Source organism: Hippopotamus amphibius, chromosome 1, assembly GCF_030028045.1.
Source record: "Hippopotamus amphibius kiboko isolate mHipAmp2 chromosome 1, mHipAmp2.hap2, whole genome shotgun sequence".
Taxonomy (NCBI): Eukaryota; Metazoa; Chordata; class Mammalia; order Artiodactyla; family Hippopotamidae; genus Hippopotamus; species Hippopotamus amphibius.
This window is the reverse complement of record NC_080186.1, coordinates 135,822,526-135,845,153: the sequence shown is the minus strand read 5'-3', so window position 1 is coordinate 135,845,153 and position 22,628 is coordinate 135,822,526. Positions and strand designations below refer to the sequence as shown.

Sequence of the window (22,628 nt, the reverse complement as noted above, 5' to 3'; positions counted from 1 at the left end):
AGAGGTATTAGGAAAAGCTTTATTCCAAGACCATCACAAAAATTAACAGCTTTTAAAATATTCACTGAAGCCCTTCTCAGTCGGATGTTTGTAGGGAAGCCAGAGTTGTTAGAAGACAAAAATAACTATTAATCATCTGATCTCTTATAAAAATGTTCTCCATTCAAAGATCCCTTCCCATTTAACACTGGTTACAATAATAATAGCATTATTTGAGGGCTCCAATGTGCCAAGGACTATTTCACATGAATTATTTTATCTTCACAGCAATCCTGTGAGGCAGGCACTATTAGGAGCAGCCCATTTTACAGACGAAAGGACTGAGGCACAGAGCTTAGGGTCGCAAAGCTGGTATGCACTAGACACAGCAGACAGGCACCTCCTTTTTTCTCCTCTCTGCCGGCAGTCATTTCCAGGAGCATCCTGCAGTACAATGTCAACAGGATTGTTGACAGAGTGAAATTACAACTCAAGCCCAAGACGAGAATTTCATTAAGTCAACGAAAGTAATGCTGGAGATCTGCTTCTAAGTGCTGGTGGGAAGCTTTGTAAATGCAGGTCTGGCTGAGGGAGTGCAGTTCAATACTGTGGCAGAGAGAAGTGACAAGGAAGGTGACAGGATCAGCACTTCCGAGAGGGCAGTTACAATAACGTAAAGAGAGGTCCTGGAAAAGTTGATGAAGATATCCAATATGTTTACATTTCTGTTGCGCCCGTCAGGCTACAGTGATGTTGCATTGTTCTTGAGTATTTCATCGACTCTAAGATACACACAATGCCCCTCTTTTGACATCTCTGAAAACAGGATGCATTCTGCAATCAATGAAGTGGAGAGACAATGAAATGTTTGGTGTCACATGTTTGTGTATGAGGAGAGCTTAGTGTTCATTCTGACAATTAGAGCATAGTTGCAAGCATAACCTGAATATTCCTAAATATAAGATAAAAAATACTTTCATCATTACAGTTTTATTGTTCAAGGTAAATTCCGAATCATCATTTTCCCGTTTGTTAAGAGCATCCATTTTAAGTGGCCTTTTGTTAATTCCAGATATCCTCAGATAACTAGATCCTATTGTATGTGTCAAGTCAGGGTGGGTATTTAAATATAATTTTAAAACATATAAATACACAAATAAAAATAAAGTTTAAATAAACATTCTGTGGAATGCCTGTGCAGTTGTTCCAGGCAGACAAGCGTGGGCATAAGGGTGTGGACCAGTCCAGACTGCCCGATCTTGGATTTCAACCTTCAGTATTTCCAAGCTGTGCGACCTTGGCCAGGTCCCTCAGCCTCTCTGTGCCTTGGTTATTTCATCTGCAAGATGGAGATAATAATATTACACATTCATAGAATTGTTGTAAGATGTAAATGAGGTCATCTTGATAAAGCACTTACAACTGTGCTGGCACGAAGAGATGGTATGAGCTCTTACCATGTTCTTCAAAGCATCTACAATGCAAACCTCACAAGCCCCCAAACAAACAAAACAAAACATATTCCAACTGTTTTATTAAAAGATAACTTTTACTTGTGGTTTTCTCTTTATAAGAGCAATTTATGATGACGATAGGAAAAACAGAAAACACTAACATTTTTAATATATTTTTAGTATATTTTCTGTTCACATACAGTAATCATTTTTACAAATATAGGATCATACCGTACACAACATTTTTACCCTGATTCTTTGCATAATGATAAGTAGGGAACATCTTTCTAAATCTGAATATTTTTCCATCAACTCATTCTAAATGCCTCAAAAATAGCTCACTCTTTAGATTAAAAATTTTTAACCAAGCTCCTTTCTTCAACATGGTAGTCATTCTACAGTAAACATCCTTGCAGGCATATGTTCATTTAATTTTTAATAATTTCCTTAGGATGAATTCTTAAGAGTGGAATTGCTAGCATAAAGGAATTACAATCAGGCAAACTTTTGTGACAATAACAGTAGCCATAAGAATAGCTGATATTGATCCAGTGCTCGTGAGCTGGACTGAACTCACAGTGACCCTCAGAGGTAGGAAATTCTACTATCCCCATCTTAGGGATTAGAGAACAGAGGCTCAGAGAGTTGAAGGAACTTGCCCAAGGTCACAGTGCTGCCTGGTGAAAGGTTGAGGCTCGGCTTTGAGAGAAGCTGCCAGCACCTGTATTTCTGTTCCTCATGCGTGCTTGGGAAGGCATTTTGTGACTGGACACGTTCCCAGTTTACTCCCTCTCTTCAGTGATATATTTGATTTATTTTCCCAAGCAGCCCACATAAGACCCTCCTATTGATCTTAGGAGGGCAAAGAGCCAAATGGGACACTTTTGATAAACCACTGGCTGAAGACAGTTACATGGGAATGTGCAGTAAGGCACTGAGAGGTCGAAACCTCCGTTCTTCTGACCTCAGGGTAGAGCTTTGGTGCATCTTGGAATAGCCTTGAGGTGTTCGTCGCCTTCACTGAACTGGACCCATACACTGTGGCTGACTTGGTCTTCAGAGCAGTACCTTCCACCCTTCTCCTGGGCTGGATCAAAAGGCAGCATGATGAGGGCGTAACCTTGTGGGAAGACGAAATATGAAATCAGTCGATTTGTGTGCTCAGCAAATATTCACTGAATGTCTGTACTGGGGATGCAGAGATGAATGGCCTTTTAAAAGATGGGGACCTGACAATTAAGCAACAATGGCAGCATCTTACAGGGAGAGCCGTGAGGTGCAGTACCGGGTGGAAGATGAGAACTGATGTTCCAGAATCGGCTTCGTCTGGGTTCGAATCTTACCTCTGCTCTGTAGTAGCTGGAGGTTTGTGGATGAGACTGTCTAGCTTCAGCTTCACCATCCATAAAATGAGGACTGTACCTCATCAGGCTGTTGTGAGAATAAATGAGATAATGCCTAGGAAATAGTAAGCACCCCGTGGAGATCAATCGATCAGTCTGACTAGTTACAACCCTGATCGCTCACTCGCAGGTCACCTAGCAACCAGAGGTCTCTACAGGGAGAAAATGGTAAGGCCTCTGGCAGGAACCAGTGCTGGTTTGCAAACTGAGTTTTCGTTGGTCCTTCTCAAGATTCTAATCCAGATGGCAAAGATCAGGGTCTTCCAACTCGGTCAGGTGATTCCTCTCTCCTCTCCATCCTTTTATAAAAATGTGAGGTGGCAAGGGACTGGGGTGCCTCTCCCGGAGCACATTGCACAGCGCGTCCAGCTGTGTGCAGCCCCAGCCCAGCTCTTCATGGGCTGGGAGAGGGGTGGATGGCACTCATCCTGCTGGCACGATTCTCTTGTACGTTTCTCGAAGTCGATGCCATGTATCATTTATGGCGTTTGTTCCTGTCCCTTGTATGATAAACTCATCAAATGTTAGCTGTTGTCATTCCTAAGAGTTGGGTACAGGAGGTTTAAGAGCATTAAAAGTTGGCCACCAATTCTAACCTGTGCAGGACTTTAGGGCAGCTTCCTGGAGAAGATGCTACCCGAGCTGACTCCTAGAAGGCGAGTTAAGCAGATAAAGAGAAAGAAAAGAGAGAGAAAGATCATTCCAAGATGAGAGCAGTCAGGATCCCCCTTTTGTATGGGCTGTGCTGAGGCTTCACGTAACAATTGTTCTCTTTTTAGAAACGGTGCTTTTCTTTAGCCGTCCCTCACAAACGAGGACATAGCTTTTCCTTTCAGAATGGGCTCTTACAAGGCCAGGAGGAACCAAGGAGGGCAGCCCTTCTGGAGGTTTAGCGGCTGTGACCCTGTGTTGAGTTGTTACAGACTTACAGTTGTGTACACAGCCTCCTCTAGGAGTCCATGTTAAATTAAAGGAAAAAATTGTCAAACACCACGAAGCTGTGAATTACCCTTGAAACTGGAAACATACAGTTTTATGTACTAAGGGAAAGTCTTGAAAATAGAAGATCAGGACTTAGGGTTTTCAACTGTTTCTCCCTGATCTCAAAAATTTCATGGGAGAGGGTTGACAATGTCCCAAGAAGACCCTGTGATCAGATAGATGCATCATCCTATCAGAGCCAGGCCATAAGCTTGGGCTCCACCAACATTTATTGAGCATCTGCTATGTGCTGTGTGTCAAGGGGCTGCAGCAGTGAACAAGGCAGAGGTGGCCCTTGTGTGCGGCTGCTGGACATTGGCATTAGGCCCCTCGAAGAAATCCCAGGAAGGAAGGGCCATCTACCAGGGAATACATTGTCCCTGCCTTCCCGTGGCCTGGTCTTATTACTTAAAGTTTATGCATGTTGGGACTTCCCTGGCGGACCAGTGGTTAGACTCCATGCTTCCACGGCAGGGGGCACGGTTTCAGTCCCTGGTCAGATCCCCGCCTGACACATGGTACAGCCAAAAAAAAAGGTAAAAGTTTATCCATGTTTCTCGTGGAAATCCCTCTCCGAACCACCTCTGAGAAGGAGGGGTGCTGGGATCTCACCATAGTAGTAGAGATGGTGCTAACTTATTCTTTAGCACTAATAATTGATCCTTTTCTATTCATTTTTCGTTTCCCCTACATTACTCCCATCCCATACCAGACATTCAAAACATACTCCTTCAAAACTTGAAAACCACAATTTTAGGCTTGATAAGAGAGTTGGGGGGTGGCCCTTGGCAAAAACCCATCAGCTGCTTATCTTCAACCGGCAAACTACCAAAACCTCTGCCAAGCACAGGTGAGAAGCTCTCTTCTTATTACAAAAAAAAAGGGTGTGGTCTCATCTTTTATAACCGTTCATCAGAGCATTCATCTCTGCAGACCTTCCTTTGGCCTCCCATCACACTAAAAGGAAAATCTGAAGTTGTTCTAGAATGCCAGCTCAGCACAAAGTGGAAGAGTAGCAATGACATATATACACTACCAAATGTAAAATAGACAGCTAGTGGGAAGCAACTGCATAACACAGGGAGATCAACTCGATGACTGGTGATGACCTAGAAGGGTGGGATAGGGAGGGTGGGAGGGAGACTCAAGAGGGAGGAGGTACGGGGATATGTGTATAAACACAGCTGATTCACTTTGTTTTACAGTGGAAACTGGCACGGCAGGGTAAAGCTATTATACTCCAATAAAGATCGAAAGAAAAAAAAATAGAATGACAGCTCCCTGAGGGCAAAGACCATGGGGTTCCCTGCTGTGTCTCCAGCGCTGACAGTGGTGTGGTCTATAGTGGGCGCGTCTGTCCCTCTGTCTTGTCTTTACTCCCTTAACTCTGCCGCGCTGGCCCGCTTGCTCTCCCTTAGTCATGCCAAGCTCACTTTGGCTCGTAGCTTTTGCACCGGCTGTTCCCTCGTTCTGGAATGTTCCTCCCTGATATTCAGGTGGCTCCTCCCTTCCTTTCATCAGGGCTCTACCCAAACACCAGGCCCTCTGTGAGCCCTTTCCCACCAAGAGAATCTAAAACTGGATACTCCTTTATACGTTATCCCCATACTCTGCTTTATTTGGCTTCAGTCATCTTAATGTAGCTGTAATTTACTAGCCACCCAATGCACACATTTCACGTGTACAATTTGATTCCTAAAGTGTGAAAACCGTGTCTGTCTGAGTAAGCCCCATTGCAATCACAATGTAGAACGTTGCCACCCCTCTGAAGCTCACCTGGGCCCCATGCCAACCTCATCCTGGCCCCCTCCCTGACCCCACCCCACACGGATCTGCTTCCTATCACTGAAGGTTAGATTTGTCTTCCCTGGAGTTTTATGAACAGGGTGCGCCGTGCTCTTTTGTGTCTGGCCGCTTTCACTCGGCGTCGTGTCAGTGAGAGGCACCCATGCTGTGGTGTGTATTCATAGCACATCCCTTTTATGGCTGAGTAGGCTTCCGGTTGTACGGCTGTACTGTAGTCAGTTTGTCCACTCACTTGTTGATGGGCAGTTGGGTTGTCTTTGGTTTGCTCTTTTTCAGTCATAGCCCTCATCACTCTCTGGCATTCTCTTCCCTAAGACAGGGTCTGTCCCCAGAGGGCAGGAACCATGACCATATAACTCACTGCTGGATTCCCAGTGCCCAGAGCAGGGCCAGACACGTAGTAGGTGCTTAGTATTTGTTGATCAAACCGATAGTTTTACATTCATCTTCCCCTGTAACATGAGGCTTGGGCTAGACACAGGCTTGTGAGCCGGGCTTTGGATCTTTCTTGCCTATGAACCAAACCTAGAGACCTTCAGGCCTTCCCAGGGAAAGCAGACCTTGGCTGGGGCTCCCTGCGCAGTGCTCAGTGTGTCTGCGCCCTGTCATGCCGCCCGTGGTTTCTGGGTCCCTGTGGCTCGTTACTTGTGTATCTTTTTTTTTTTTTTTTTTTGGCACACGGGCTTAGTTTCTCCGTGGCATGTGGGATCTTCCTGGAGCTGGGATCGAACCCGTGACCTCTGCATTGTCAGGTGGATTCTTAACCACTGCGCCACCTAGGAAGCCCCACTTGTGTATCTTTTGACCTCCGCTTTTCCTGCCCTGTGATGTCCAGGCATGGTGCTCTCTCTCTCTGCTGGTTTCCAGAAGAAATTTCATCACATCAAGCCTCTTAACAATTTCCCTTACTTTTTTTCTCTTTTTTTATTTCTTGGATTTGAGGGTGGGGGGGGCACAGGAAGAGGCCACGTTGTGGCCTGGGTGCTCCCCAGCATCTTGCTGTGCTCCCCTTCCCTCCCTTTCCCTCTCTCTCGCTCCCTCCCTGCTTCCAGTAACCAAAAAGAGGCTTCCTTGTCTCTTCCAGGCAAGTCCCACCTGCCCTCCAAGTTCCTTGGTTTCTAGCTTTCTGCTCTAAACAGTTTGTTCAAGAACTGTTTCCCTGCCCCACCCCCACCCCAGTAAGATGAGTAAAACTGCTCATCTGAGTACAGGGGGACGGGGTGCCCCCTGAACCACAGGCACCCCCGTCTTTGTCTCACCCCGCAGCCTCCCAAGAGGGAAGAGATACCCCAGGTCAGAGAAGTGGGATCCAAACCACGAAGCAAGGTGCGTCCTGGGTGGGATTCTGTTGACCGTCCTGCAGGCTACTTTAGGAGCCCCTTTCTGTCATCAGAGCCCGTCCTGCCCTGACCCATAGCGTTGATTCCTCTTCCAGAGACAGGAGGATAAACCTCCATCTCCCCATATGAGCAAGGCGGACCAGCCCCGCGTTCTGGCTGCCTGCTTGTTTGGTGCCCGGAGTGGCCTGGAGTGCAGCGGCTTCAGGGCGTGCTCTCCAAAGCTGCCTGCTTGCATGAGAACCCTAGTTCCACCACTTACCAGTTCTTAAGCAAGTGATGTTACCTCTCTGTGCCTCAGTTTCCTCATATGCAAAATGAGGATAGTGATTTGTGGAGCTATTATAAGCATTAAGTAAGATCGTATGTGCAAATCACTTAAAGCAGGGCCTGGCCTCATTAACTGTTACCTCGTAGTGTCGTTTGAGCAGTTACCAAACAAAAATCAGGAAAACTGTATAGTGTTTACTAAAATTGCTAAGAACTTTTCCTAAAGAGGTTATGTCCTTTCAGTAGTTGTATCACCAAATTCCACTGTGTTGGTTTGGTGTACACTGCACTCTGGGTACGACTTCCTTGGAGCCTAAAAGTGTTCATTCAGTCAGTCAGGATCTTTGCTGAGTACCCACTACATGCTAGGCACCGTTCTAGGCCCCAGCGGATGCCATGTGGAGTTAGACAAGTCTCCTACTCTTTTTATTTATTTATTTATTTTCTGGATTGAAAGCTGGTTAACATTTATTTGTTTGTTTTATTGAGGTATAGTTGATGTACAATATTATATATGTTTCAAGTATATAACATAGTGATTCACAATTTTTAAAGATTACATTCCATTTCTAGTGATTATAAGGTCTCCCAGTCTTAAGTTTGTGTTCAAGAGTAGTGAAATAGACTATAAATTAGCAGCTAAGTGACAAGGTTTCTTCCAAAGAGTTTTTGCTGAAGACAGAAAAGGAGAAGTGATAGAAGCGCTTTAGAATGGGTGGTTAGGGATGCCCTTTCTAAGGTCGTGGTGTTTAGGCAAGCATGATTGGCAAGAAGCAGGCAGCTATAAGATCAGGAGAAAGAGCTTGTGCAAAGGCCCTGAGGCTGGGATGAGCTTGGCATATTCTAGGAACAGAGGAGAGCAGTGTGGCTAGAACACAAGGAGAGAGAATTTTGGAGGTGGGCAAGAGGAGATTATGGGCCAGGTACGGTTAGCACCCAGCAAAGCCATCCAGAATTTTCTTGGCCTCTTTTTGCATCTTCTCCAGCGGAACATGTTTCTGTTCTTAGGTGCCCAACCCATTCTGCTCAAGTCTGACCCTAGCACTCCTGGGCTCTGCCTTCCTCCCCTTTCTCTGCTCACTGGCATCTTTAGGAAACTTAGAAACCAGGCCAGCCACCAGAAATGCTGGCAGCTGTAGCCAGGTTCTTGGAAAACTTCAGGCGACCTCCCACCATTAAGACTCATACAAATTCAAGTTCAAACCCTCATTTGGCCACCAACCACAATCAACAGCCCTGGGTATATTACCCAAGTTCTCTAGCAGCCTTTGTTCTCTCCTGAGAAATAGGGAGGAGAATAAGGTTTCTGGGAGGATGAAATTAGATAACATATATCAGCGTTTGCCATTATGCCCGGCACATAGCAAATGCCTAGGAAAAAAAAAAAAGGTACTTCTTATTTTTGATGATTGTTTTCCACCTCTTCAAGAGGACGTATGATGAAAGAATCAAGAATTGCACCCATGCAGATGCAGCCTCTCCCGCTCCTTATCGTCAGGAATTGTGTTTGGTTCCTCTCTGTCTTCGGGCTGCTTGATCCTCGCGGTGGTGCCCTGCACCATGATTGTTACAGTCTGCAAAAGTGGGTGCTGTTTCCTGCCCGGACGCTTAGGGGCTCGTTCTCCTCGCTGGTGCACAGACAGCCCAGCAGTGCCCACACTGAGCCAATCAGCAGCTAATGAAGTGACTTGGACACTGTAAGTGGGAACTGAAAATGACAGGCGAGGCCATGTGGAAGGAAGAGAGCCCCCCACCCCCCGCCCAGACCGGAGCACGGCCCACCACTCTCATCCTTCCACGCTTCCTGGAGCACTCAGCCCTTTGAAGGAGAGAAAAGAGGTTGTGCCGAGCTTTAATGAGGAATCAGCCAGATGCACTTTGCCACGGGCCTGGCTGGAGGCGGAACTAGGAGCACAGGCCCCCAGGAGTGACCCGCCGCTGCCAGTCGTCACCAGATGCCACTGGAGACTCCGCAGGCACGTGGCTTCAAGCAGCCCTCACTCACACATGCTGCTTGCCTGCAATCCGAACGACTGCTGCGCGTGCCCTGCCATCTGAGGCAGAATCAACATCAGATGTCGGGAGGCTGGGGCTGCTGCCAGCGCAGAGCCAGGAGCGGCAGGCTCTCCGTGGGAAATGTCCGTGTTCGCTGCTGCTCCCGTGCACGTGCACCCTCAGTGAGCAGGTGGTCCAAATAGCGATGAAGTTATTTACCCGCCCGCCCCCAATTCCTGTCCCAGGGTCCTGGACCCAGTAATAACATCTTCCTGGAGGGCCATGAGGCTGTCTTTAACCCTGCCCTCTGTGGCAGGTGTGTATTGGTGTGGCTTCCAGAAGCATCTCTCAGCTGCACTGCCTGTGGACACTGTCCCTTCTGGGAAAGTGACAGGCCCCGCTCAGCGGAGCAGCCCCCTCTGCTCTCTCCTCCAGCTCCCCTGGAAACCCACTAAGTTATCTCAATTACCCTTCCTCCTTGGTCTCTGCCAAGAAGCGGGAGAGATTGGTCATTGGATCAGTCAGATATTTGCTGTTTCTTTCTTTGCCTCTGGAACGCTCGTAGGAGTTGCGTTTTCTTGCCACCTTTGGGGTATGACGGATGACTCAAAGGCACAGCCCTCACGTTACATGCAAACATGGATTATTTTTCAAAGGCCAAGGGAAAAAAGAGAACTTCGGTGGGGGAGAAGGAGTTTATTTGGGGTTATTGCGCTGTCACCCGCTGGGTGACCTTATTGCCCAGTCAAAAGAGACCAGCTGCCGTGGGAGACAGACTCGCTCCCGCAGGCAGCCTGTGCACACACACATCCCCCATCAGGGATGGGTCGTGTGCCTACTAATCCTCTTCCAGGGCTTCTGTAGATGTAGCAGATAGAACGTGCTAGGAAGCAACCTTCTTAGTCCTTCAAGCACAGCACGGTCCTCCAAGCAGCCCTGGATCCAGGATTGATGGCGATGGGGTCCTGGAACTGAGGAGACAGATGTCCCTGGTACTAAGCCTGAGTTATCAATCCCCAGTGCTGGGGCATGAGAAAGCAGATCTGGCCAGGGTCTGAGTTCTTGGAAAATGGCCTCCTTCTAGTGTCAGCCAGGCTGCCAAGCAAGCTGGCCAGACTGCCGTCTAGGATTCCTAGAGAGCAGAGGCTATCCAGAACCAGATGGCCTCCACGCAAACCAGCTTCTTACTGCGTTCCTGCTCTCCCTGCCCAGGAAAGCAGTCTCTGCATTTGGCTGGCTTGATCCACCTTGTATTTCTGGCCTCCGGCCCTCCCCAGCCGCTGTGAATAATGCTATGCAATGCTGCTTGGTGTATGTTAACTTATGAGGAGGGTAACTATATATTCCAAACAAGAGCACTTTCGAGAGTGAAGGGAGGAACAGGAGATGGAAACTAGGACACCCCTGGGCACACTGGGATAAATAGACCCCCGACACATGATACATTGACACTTGACCAACAAGAGATGCTGCCATTCCTTCGTGGGTGATTCTCTCCTACCTCCTCTAAGAATGGAAAACATGCCAGAACTTACAGTCTTGGGGGGTGAACCAGGAAGGAAGAGAAGCATGGGGTGAAGAAATCTTGAAGGCTGCGCTGAAATAACAGCTAAGCACCAACCCTTACGTAGCTTGATTTTGTTCCATGTGTACAACATTGTAGTGGGTTGGCCAAAAAGTTCGTTTGGTTTTAAGTAAAACCAAAAAGACACATTTTTCATCTGCACCAAGAACTTGACTGAAAAACGTATTCGTTAACCAAACAAAGTTTTCGGCCAACCCGACATTTCAACGTCTGTATACACTGCAGCATGCTCACGAGCAACGTTTTATTTCCATCTCTCACCCATGTTGCTCTCCCCACCCCACTTCCCCTCTGCTAACCACTACTCCATCCTCTGTGTCAGTGGCCTAATTTAATAAGTGTTTATTGCTTGCTTGTGTCCGCATTTCCGGCTTCCCTCCAAGTGCTAATCTAGGATCCGGGCCACTCCTATCTTGCGACTCCAGCATCTTGGGCTTTAGTAAGAGAACTCTGGTCCTCTCCAGAGGCAGGCAGGTAGGGAGAGCGAGTGAGGAGGAGATGGCAGAGAACGTCTCACGGCAGGGTCTAGATGCAGAGCTCACCCACAGCTTGTGTTCCGTGGACGGGAACACTGTCACGTGCTCCCACATAAAGGCCAGGAGGCTGGAAAGGAACAAGACCCTGATATAGACAGTGACCAGCAATCTCTACCACAGTGATCACTAAGGAACATGTCAATGGAGATGAGAAGGAAGGCAAAAGAAGGAGCAAAGACAGTCCAAAGGAAGAAAGCATGCACTGGACATCATCCCATTGAGAACTAGAAAGGTGAGGTCGTGATGGCCATCTGAAGTCACCTCTCCAATCTTGATCATCTCTATGAAGGCACAGACTCCTTGGGCCACGGGGTCCATCATATGCATGTCCTGCACTGGGTGGTGCCTGACTGAGGCTTGCTGCCTGTAACTCTGTCCCTTTCTCTCCTATTTAGGAAAGCACATTAGAAGATAAGGGAGGGCAAAGATAAGGTGATTATTACTAGAGACAAAACCTTCAGTACATTGCAACTTAGTTTCCTTTCAGTGGAATTCATTTACAGATTCGGTATTTTATGCATTTGATATTTTACAAATATGTATTTATCAGACTGCTCAGGATGAATTAGATGCAGCAGTGAATTATTGTCGTGATAACGAAAACTTTCAAGGCACGTTTGCCATATACAGAGAACTTACTATTCTAAGCACTTTATATGGTTTGACTTATTTAATCCTTACAGCAGTGTTCTGATGTATTATTATTATGTTTGGATACTATTGTTATGCCCATTTTAAAGATAAAGAGACTGAGGCACAGAGAATTGAAATAGCTCGTACAAGTATCTCAGCAAGTAAGCAGCAGGGTGTGGGTTCTAATCAGGCTATCTAGTTCCCAAGTCCTCAGTCTTAACAGCTCTACCATGCAGACAAAATCCCTGCCCTCCTGGAGTTTCTGTTCTGAGTAGACAGACAATAAACATAAAAACATTATAACATTTTAGAGGGTAATAAGTGCTTTGAAGAAAACAAAGCTCAACAAAGAGATGGATGATTGGGGCACCTCAGATCCACATGTCCCAGTGCCCCTGGCTCACAGATTCTTCCTTAAATGAAAACTGCCCTCCGTGCTTCCATGGAAGGACTCTGAGCAGCCCATCAAAATAGATGCCCTCTCTCTCCTCTGACAAATGCCTTCTCCCAGGGTCATTTGATTTGTTGGACAGCGAGCACTGCAGCTGGTCCTGTGCCCCTCGGCTGGGCAGCCAGTTCAGCAAGAGTTGACTGATGCCCAGGTTAATAATGAGCAAAGGCCCCACAGAAGTAATCACCTTCCCCCAGCTTTTCCTGGACCCCAGATGAAGTATATCCTTCCTGGGGGTGATAACCTGGACCCCAGATGAAGTATATCCTTCTCACCTCGGCACCAAGGAAGTTACCCTCATTCCTCTGGCTGACAGCAGTGTGTCGCCATGGGTCTGGGCAGTCGGACATTTAGGAGGTTGCTAAGGAACAAATGCTATGGTTACAAAGGGCTCCGAAAGCAGCATCGGTGTGTCATATCACTTCAAATCAATTATTTTATCCCATAAAGACAGCTGCAACCAATGGGCTGTGGGGTAGAGGGAAGCTAAATACGAACATTCGTTTCCTGAGAGATGGAGGAAATTTCTACTTTTTACGCAACACCCCTCGCCAGGCCTCCAGATACAAAAGCTAGAACCATGTGTTTCTCCTCTTCCATCTTTGTGATTTGCGAGTAAGTGACTCAGAGTCAGGAGGTAACTTAATAAAAGGGTTATTATCGTCCAGGCACTGCCCTAAGCATTATCTCATGTCATCCTTATAACATCCCTGGAAGGTGGGTGTTATTATTCCCTAGTATGCAAACCAGGAAGAGGGTAAAAGATTCGTCTAACTTCAAACAGTAGCAAATGACAGAGTCAGAATCCAAACCCAGGTCTGTCTGACAGCAAAACCTTTGTACCTAAGATTAGAGACTCTTTTGTTTTCAATTACCACATTTTAGGTGGGAAAAACTGGCAATTCTGCTGATGAGGAAGTCACATTAGTAGATTTCCTGGAGTTTCATCCTTTGAAGTTCCTGAAAGGGGTTACAGTGAATGTCAGTAACCTGTAAAAACCTTTTTATGGCAGGGAAAGTGGTGAGAGAGAGCTTCATCCCACAGTGATGGTTCTTATCTGCTAAAGACCTGCACTTTGAATGTTTTCTGGAAGTCACAGTGCAAGTGACTTTCCTGGGCAATGATTTTGCAAGAGTTCACAAGATGAGTCCATTTCTACCAGGCTCTTATTGATTTTCTCGTCGGCAAGTAAGAAACATGGGCACACTCTTGGCCTTTTCCTTCATCTTCTCCGTTCAGTTCATGGTCAAGCTCTGTCCTCTCTTCCCTAGAAATGTTGCTGCAAAGTTGTCCCCTTTTCTCATTGACTGTCCTAATCAAGATGCCTGTCATCTCACTCTTGGGTTTCTGCAGTCTCTTGCTAACTGGTCTTTCTGCTTCTTTTCATTGCCTCCTCTAGAACATCTCATAGGCTGCATGCAAATGAAGTCCTCAGAATGCTCCTCCCATCATGTCAGTCACTGCTCAAGGGTCTTCTGTGGATCCCACTTGCCTGCCACAGGAGTTCACCGTACCCTCGGACCAGGCCCCCTTGGGTCACACTTGCTCTCCCATTCCCCCACCCCATTCCTAGTAGCCTTCACCCACCACTCTCTCCCACTGATTGCTTCCAGTTCTGAGCCTGGTTTCCATCGAAACAGAGTTTCATAGTTAATTGCTGCTTGATGAGAGGCCAGGCACAGTGAGGCCACAGGCATCGCACCTAAACAGATCTAGGTCCAAATTTTTGCTTGCCCACTTGATCACTGGGTGACTTTTGATATGTTACTGGACTCGTCTGAGCCTCAGTTTTCTTCTCTGTAAAATAAGATACAAATAATACCTATCTTACAGGGGTTTTTTGTTTGTTCGTTTTTGGTTTTTTTCGTTGCGTTGGGTCTTTGTTGCTGCACACGGGCTTTCCCAAACTGCAGTGAGCAGGGACTACTCTTTGTTGTGGTGCGTGGGCTTCTCATTGCAGTGGCTTCTCTTATTGTGGAACACGGGCTCTAGGTGCACAGGCTTCAGTAGTTGCGGCACATGGGCTCAGTAGTTGTGGCTCGTGGGCTTTAGAGTACAGGCTCAGTAGTTGCGGCACTCGGGCTTAGTTGCTTTGCGGCATGTGGGATCTTCCCGGACCAGGGCTTGAACCCGTGTCCCCTGCATTGGCACGTGGATTCTTAACCACTGTGCCACCAGGGAAGTCCTTCTTACAGGGGTTTTGCAAGAGTTGAATGAAATGATGATGATGGTGGTGATGAGAGTTCCCATGTATTTTGTGTTTGCTTTGTGCCAGGCACTGTTATCAATATGATCTTATTTCTCACAACGACCTATAACAGAGGTGCTGTTATTTTCAGTTTTGCAGATGGGAAAATTGAGGGAGGGACAGGTGATGGTATTAAGTGCCAGATTCTCTCCCAGGTAGTGTGGCTCCTCAGCCCTCTTTCGTAACTACTCTGATGTACCACCTTCCTTTAGTGAATGATCAGTCAATGGTATCTGGTAACATGGTTCATAATTCCTTATCTGAAACTCTTGGGGTGCCTGATATGTTTTGGAATTCCGAATTTGGAGAATTATAAAAAGGTTATAGTTGACATATACTGTGTATCATAAAACACCCCAGTGGGGACTAGCGCAAAAACCCACCTCTCTCTCTCTCTTTCTCTCTCACTCACACTCTCACACACACGCGCGCGCACACACACACACACACACACACACACACAGAGAAGATAAACGTATAAAAGCAGAAAAGAGATTGTGGCCTATAGCCATAAAACTATTAGCAATACTTATAAGCATAATAAATGGTGACATTATTACAACTTTCATGACTCTTGTTTTACTTATAATAAAATGAACTTAGAGTGAAATGTACTCAGAAGTTTCTCTCAGTGAACTAATGTGGCAGGAGGGGGAGGCACTGGTCACGGGACCAGGTCTGCGCCCTGTGTCACATGCTCTCTTCTCTTCCCAGTATGACTTCATGGAGCGTCTGGACGGGAAGGAGAAGTGGAGCGTGGTCGAGTCTCCCAGGGAGCGCCGGAGCATACAGACCCTGGTTCAGAATGAAGCCGTGTTTGTCCAGTACCTGGATGTGGGCCTGTGGCACCTGGCCTTCTACAATGATGGCAAAGACAAAGAAATGGTGTCCTTCAACACTGTAGTCTTAGGTAGGTGCGGGATCTCTGAGGTGGTAAGTCATGAAGGAAGGGATGCAAGTGGCTGGCTTCTCTGTGGAAGGCACATCTTCCAAGGTGGCTCTACTGTGTATGGGACAAAACCAGCATCCTTAATGTAGGGCTGATAGTATCATCCACCTAGAACTAGCTCTGGTTAAAATACTAATGCTGCTTAAATCATGGAAGAGCCACTGTGAGTCCCAAGGATTGAGTTGTGGGAACAGCTTGGGTCCAACACCCTGGCTCAGATCCTGGCCACACAACCTAGGCAAGTCATTGGACTTTTGTCAGCCTTGGTTTCCTCAAGGTAAAATAGAACTAACTAGTCCTGCCTCAGAGGGCTACTGTGAGGATTAAATAAAGTAAAGTATGTGTAAAAGTCCCTAAATATGTAGTAGAGCCAATAAATACTGACCATTCGTGTCAGGTCAGAATTTCTCTCAAAAAATCAAGGAAAGCGCAAACTAATTTTTTTTTTAATATCTGCAAAATAAATCAGGAAAAGGACATAACCATAAGAAAGAAATTGTATCTTTGTTCCCAAAGCGGTAAATCTCAAAAAGCTTTAATTAAGCACTTGTCATTTGGGGCACATTTGAGCAGTACTTTTAGTGGCTGTTGGGGAAAAGCTAAGATTTTATCCAAAATTTCCTCTTATATGTGCACACAAACCTGTAAAAGGGCCATTATTCTGAGAATATTTCATGAGGTTTTCTAAAGCATACCCTAAGAATTTTAACAATCATATCACCTATAAATAATTTTCATTACATTTATTTTGTCATTAGGTTTTAATCTTCTTACTAATGATAATAACTGATCCTGGGTAGAATGTCTCTGAATCAGGGCAGATTGTTAGACCCATTTTACAGAAGAGTAAACTGAGGTTCAGGAAACTTGAGTTCCTCAAGGTCCCAGGCTGTGGAACTGGTGGAAATGGCATGGGTTTCTGGGCCTCGTTCATTGCCTTTCTGCAACGCCATGCTGTCCCAGCAACATTTAGTTGTGGACCTCAAGCCTCACTAGAGAAAACCTAGATAAGATGGTTGATCCAGGATTAAGTCCTACCTTTTCTTTCCCACATCCTACCTGGGAGAGTGACTTACCTCCCTGAGCCTAAGTTTCCTTATTTGTGGGAAGGTAACAACCATATCCCCGCAGGGAGGGGTGATGTGACATCACGTATGGAATATGTCTGGAAAGGAGCTGGTAGTCACTCGTGAGAGCTTTTTTAAGAGCACATCTTGTACAGCTGTTTTTCTGTTAACTGCATGTGAAGAACTTTTCTACTGGTTTCATGGATTTCTCTGAGGGACTCCCTGATTCTTGAAAGAGCTATATAACCCAACCCGAAATTCAGGTGGCAGCCACAGGTTCAGAATAACTCAAAATCAGGTAGGATTTGGTATTTGCCGTAGCATTGAAGTGAATGCTTATTCCCTCTGCTAAGGAAAGACTGGCCCTAACAGGGCTAGCCAAATGCTCTAAAGCAGTGCGTGGCACGCCAGAGCCTATGGCTTGACTCTGGCCCACTGCCTGTTTTTATAAATAAAGTTTTATTGGACCACAGCCACGTTCATTTGTTGACACGTTGTCTGTGGCAGCTATAACAACAGAGTTGAGTGGTTGCAATGAGACAGTTTGGCCCATGAAACCTAAATATTTACTCTGTGTCACTTGACAGAAAAAGTTTGCCAAACCCTGCTCTACACTAATGGCATACACTTTGTATCAGAAAAGCCACTGGAGAAGTATTCCGCAGTTAGGGAAAATTTCCAGGATCAGGTTATGTACCAATGAGGGGGAAAAAAGTAAAAGGATGAAAACTAGATCATAAAAGGAAGAAACCGGCAATGCAATTGGGACTAGTCTCAGACATTAAGATAAAAAAGTCTTTCTTTAAGAACATGATGAGAAATGATATCCTTTTGGTCACCTTGCGTGTTTTTTTGTTTTTGTTTTTTTTTAATTTTTATTGGAGTATAGTTGATTTACAATGTTGTGTTAGTTTCAGATGTATAGTAAAGTGAATCAGATATACATATACACATATCTACTCTCTTTTAGATTCTTTTCCCATATAGGCCATTACAGAGTATGGTGTAGAGTTCCCTGTGCTATACAGTAGGTCCTTATTCGTTATCTATTTTATATGTAGTAATGTGTATATGTCAGTCCCAAGCTCCCAGTTTATCCCTCCCCGCCTTATTCCCTGAGTAACCATAAGTTTGTTTTCTACATCTGTGACTCTGGGTTTGTTTTGTAAATAAGTTCATTTGGACCATTTTTTTAGATTCCACATATAAGCGATATCCTATGATATCTGTCTTTCTCTGTCTGACTTACTTCACTCAGTATGACAGTCTCCAGGTCCATCCATTCTTCTTATGTTTAAACTCAAAGGCGTGATGCACATCACAGCACACCCCACACACAGCAGCTGGCTTAGCTGGAGTCTACAAAGATTCAGTGGAATAATAAAATAATAATAATAACAAAAACAATAACAAGGGCACATCTATAGAGAGTTGACCATGTCCCAGCCCCTGGACTTGGCCCTTCTGGGGGCTAGATCAGTCAACCCATAGAGTCGTTGTATGAGGTCAGTGCTACCCATATTCTGTTTTCCAGCTGAGGAAGCCCAGACTCAGAGAAGTTAAACAAGTTGCCCAAGGTCATACGCAGCTAGAAAGAGGTGGAGTCAGATCCAGACTCTCCAGAGCCTGTGCTCTTCACCACTGGATTGCTTTGGAGTCTAGCCAGAGAAATCCCTCTCGCTTGCACACAGCAAGTCGTCTGGGGGCCTTATTATCTAGTACTGGCTTCTGCCCTCCATCACCTTTTCCACACGGACACAGACGGCAGTCGTGAGATGCCCTCCCCCCAGGCCATTACCCTCACTTGCCCCTCGGAGCTGGGAATAGCACTTCTCCCCGGAGGATTTCTCTTGTCTGGACTGCAGCTTAAAGAGAAAGTCAAAGGTAATCGGCCTAATAGTTGGGCAGACATCTTGATAGAGCAATGATAGTAATTGGCCTCAAATGTAGGGAAAAGAACAGTGTTTTATTTGGTTCGGAGAGTCTCCCACACATATCTATTACCGGAACGTTCTCCATCAAGAGCAGCCAGGAGCGCCGAAAGCCCCTGTGATATGAAACAGAAGGAAAGATGTTAGACGGGTGTCAACCAGCCATCACGCTAAATATGCCTTTGACTCAGGGAAGTCTTTTGACGTGTTTTGGAGAGAAGCAGACTGCTTTCAGAAATGAGTTTCATCTCGGGGGACAACAGAGTGGCGTTCTTGAAGTGCGGTGCAGATTTCAGGGAGGCTAGCCTCCGCTCGTGTAAAAATCCCATCTCCTGGGCTCTCTCTCTCATCCCCTGCCATGGTTTCCTCAAGAAAACTTCAACCAGGTTGACAAAAAGGAGAGCTGCTAAGGTTTCAAGAGTAATATTTAACTGAGCATTGGAAAAAGGGGTCTGAGAGGGGTGTATTTCAGTAGTACCACATGATTGTTGCTTTCCTCAAAAACTGTAGAAATGCTTCAAAGATAAGACCTGGGGCGGGGCGGGGAATGTTAATTGATACAACCACTATGGAGAACAGTATGGAGGTTCCTTAAAAAACTGAAAACAGAACTACCCCATGACCCAGCAATCCCACTGCTGGGCACATACCCAGAGAAAACCATAATTCCAAAAGACACATGCACCCCAATGTTCATTGCAGCACTATTTACAATACCCAGGACATGGAAGCAACCTAAATGCCCATCAACAGACAAATGGATGAAGAATATGTGGTACATATATACAACAGAATATTACTCAGCCATAAAAAGGAATGAAATTGTGCCATTTGCAGAGACATGGATAGACCTAGGGACTGTTATACAGAGTGAAGTAAGTCAGAAAGAGAAAAACAAATATCATGTAATATCACTAATATGTGGAATCTAGAAAAATGCTACAGATGAACTTATTTGCAAAGCAGAAATAGAGACAAAAACGTAGAAAACAAACGTGTGGATACCAAGGTGGGGCGGGGAGGGGGGATGAATTGGGAGATTGGGACTGACATATATACACTACTGTACGTAAAATAGATAACTAATGAGAATCTACTGTACAACATAGGGAACTCTACTTAGTGCTCTGTGGTGACCTAAATGGGAAGGAACTCTTAAAAAGAGGGGATATTTGTATACCTATGGCTGATACACTTTGCCGTATAGCAGAAACTAACACAACATTGTAAAGGAACTATACTCCAATAAAAATTAATTTTGAAAAAAGACCTGGGGAAATTGAATGAAAAATACTCTTCATTGCAGTTTTTGCTTATTTTGGATTCTCCTACCCTCTGGGCTGCTTGTGCATACACACACACATATACACACACACTTCAACAACTGTTTACCAAGGACCTACTGTGTGCTGAGCATTGAGAATACAGTTCAGATCTGGTCTCTTCCTCATGGAGCCTGATGAGAGGAGAGAGAGAGGTATAAACACAATTATAGGAATTAGGGGAAGATAGAGAAAAGGGTACAGAACCCAGGTTGAGGGAAGTAGAGAAGGAAGATGCCTAGAAGCTAAATGTTTTCTAAACTGAGACTTAAGGATAAATACCTCGGCTAAAGAGCAAGGAGGCCTTCCAGCCCAGCACAGAGCCTATGCAAAAACCTCAGTTCTTTTCCCTGGGACTGTGATGGCAAAAAGCTTCCTCTCTTCGCTGCTCTATCTCTGAGGATGTTAGATTGGAGAACAGGGAGCTTTGACCTCAGCCATGTCAATTTCCACCAAACCATCCCCGGACCCAAGTGCTCAGTGAGAATCAAGCTCTACTTTGCTGTCGGAGTGACTTCTGAAGATGCAAGCTGGATAATGTCATTTCTATGTTTAAAACTTTTCATTTGTTCCCATTGGTCCCAGAATAAAGTCCAACTCATCATCATGGCCTCCAGGGCCCTAGATGATCTGGGTGTCTCCAAACTCATATTAAGTCACTCTATTCCTTTTTAGCTACCCTCCAGCCACATGGGATTCAGTTCTGCTTTTTTCCACCTCAAGGCCTTTGCATAAGCTCTTCCTCCTGCCTCGAATACCCTTCCTTCCTTCCTTCCTTCCTTCCTTCCCTCCCTGCCTTCCTCCCTTCCTTCTTTCCTTCCTTCCTCACCACGAGTTTGTGGGATCTTAGTTCCCCCAACCAGGGATCGAACCCAGACCCACAGCAGTACAAGCATGGAGTCCTAACCACTGGACCACCAGGGAAGTCCCCCGCCTGGAATACTCCTCACCTTGCTCTTTTCTTGGCTGTTCCAGCTCACACTTATATGTCACCTGCATAGAATAGAGAGGCCTGCCCGTTCTCCTGACTGTCCTCTCTAAATAGCTTCCTCCTCTTACTCCCTAGCACAGTATCCTATTCTCTTCAAAGCACATATTACAACTTTTATTTTATTTTGATGATTTTTTTTGGCCTGTATTCTCTATGACAGTAAAAGTTCTGTGATGTCAGGGACTGTGTCCACCTTAGCCATCACTCTATTCACCGGTGCCTCGTAGGGTGCCTTGCATATAACAGATGCTCAGTTAATAAAGTAAAGCCTATGTCAAGGACTGTGACAGGTCTGAGATCTCACCCTAATAGTAAGGTAAGACATTAGCTGGCCACAGTCTCATAGATGTTATCAGAAGAGGAGATGCTCCTGGATCAGAGATAAAAGACTTTATTCCTCAGAGCAATGTGATACCCAGAGTATCAGCATATGTGTCAGTTTCTGAAGCCCCAGTTCCCTGCTCCCAGGGCAGCCCAAACAGGGCCAAGTGATACCTACACAGGCAGTGGGTTACATTACAGGAGAGAAACTCTGAGTTTACTCTCCCCAAGTCTCCAAACGGGCAGTGAGCCTGCTCATTCTTTTCTCTGGAGAGAAACATTATCTTTATTATACTGGACAGTAACTAAACTTGCCCTTTGCTCTGGAGACAGACACTGTCTCTATCTCCCAAGGCTGTTCTCTATACGGACAGCCTTTAAAAAGATAGTCTAGAGGGAAGGCAGTCAGTGCCTCTGCTCATAAGACATTCAGGAGCTCAAGAGACCCGTGGCAAATCGTCTGCTAACATCATGTGAAATTGCTGACTTTTGACCTGCAAAAGCAGCTACTTCATATGATTCAACCTAATGCTTTTTGAATGAAAGAAGGAAGGGAGGATAAATAGATGAAACAAATCGATAGCCACTTGGATACTTCTCCGCCCACCTTTATAGAGCCAAGCTCAAGGAGTTGAGCCTGCAGTGATAATTGTTAGACACTAAAGAAATTGGCTTGGGAATTCCCTGGCGGTCCAGTGGTTGGGACTCTGTGCTTTCACTGCTGAGGGCACAGGTTTAATCCCCGGTGGGGGAACTAAGATCTGCAAGCACATGGCACGGCCAAAAAAAAAAAAAAAGAAAAGAAAAGACATTGGCTTGATACTGATTTTGAAAAAGTAGACACACTGATTGAGTTCTCCCAGTGCCAGAAACCAACCACAGCCTGATTCTGGAAGAAGAGAGCTGAGAAATGAAGCACTATAGGTAGAAAGCCCTATGGCGTGGTTTGGTTTTTTTCAGCCCAGAGTGGGAATAAGTGGGAAATTTGGTTTAGAGAAAAACCTCCCTTACCACACGCAGGTGACTCCGTTAGGGACAATTAGACTTCATAGTCTTTCATACACATCACCAAGCCAGTGTCCCCGGCTCCCCAGGGACTGTGTCATGTCGTCTTTGGGGCACAGTGGCTTTTCATCATCTTAATAATTTAGAACCTGAAAGTCTAAATGTGTTTATTTGAATGTAAGACAAAATGAGGTTAATAGTAATCATAATTTTAAAAGAATATATCTACTTCTGTGCAGACCTAAATCAACATGGAAAAGTTCCGAAATGATCTCTTTGAAGGCGTTACTTGAGAATACACATAGTAAGGTAAATCACAAAATAAGATGGCTGTACAGGTTAGAACAAGGGTGAACTAATGGA

General features: G+C 45.6%; 1 protein-coding gene across 8 annotated transcripts in view; it reads left to right on the top strand.

Annotated features, from left to right (window-relative positions):
- The window catches only part of TENM2 (teneurin transmembrane protein 2), a 960,873-nt gene that overhangs the window by 753,685 nt on the left and 184,560 nt on the right, over positions 1–22,628 (top strand). For all 8 annotated transcript variants that reach the window (XM_057729532.1, XM_057729570.1, XM_057729561.1 and 5 more), the window contains one exon: positions 15,394–15,589. In XM_057729532.1, coding sequence (XP_057585515.1) covers positions 15,394–15,589 — 196 coding nt within the window. The remainder of the gene's footprint in view (positions 1–15,393; positions 15,590–22,628) is intronic.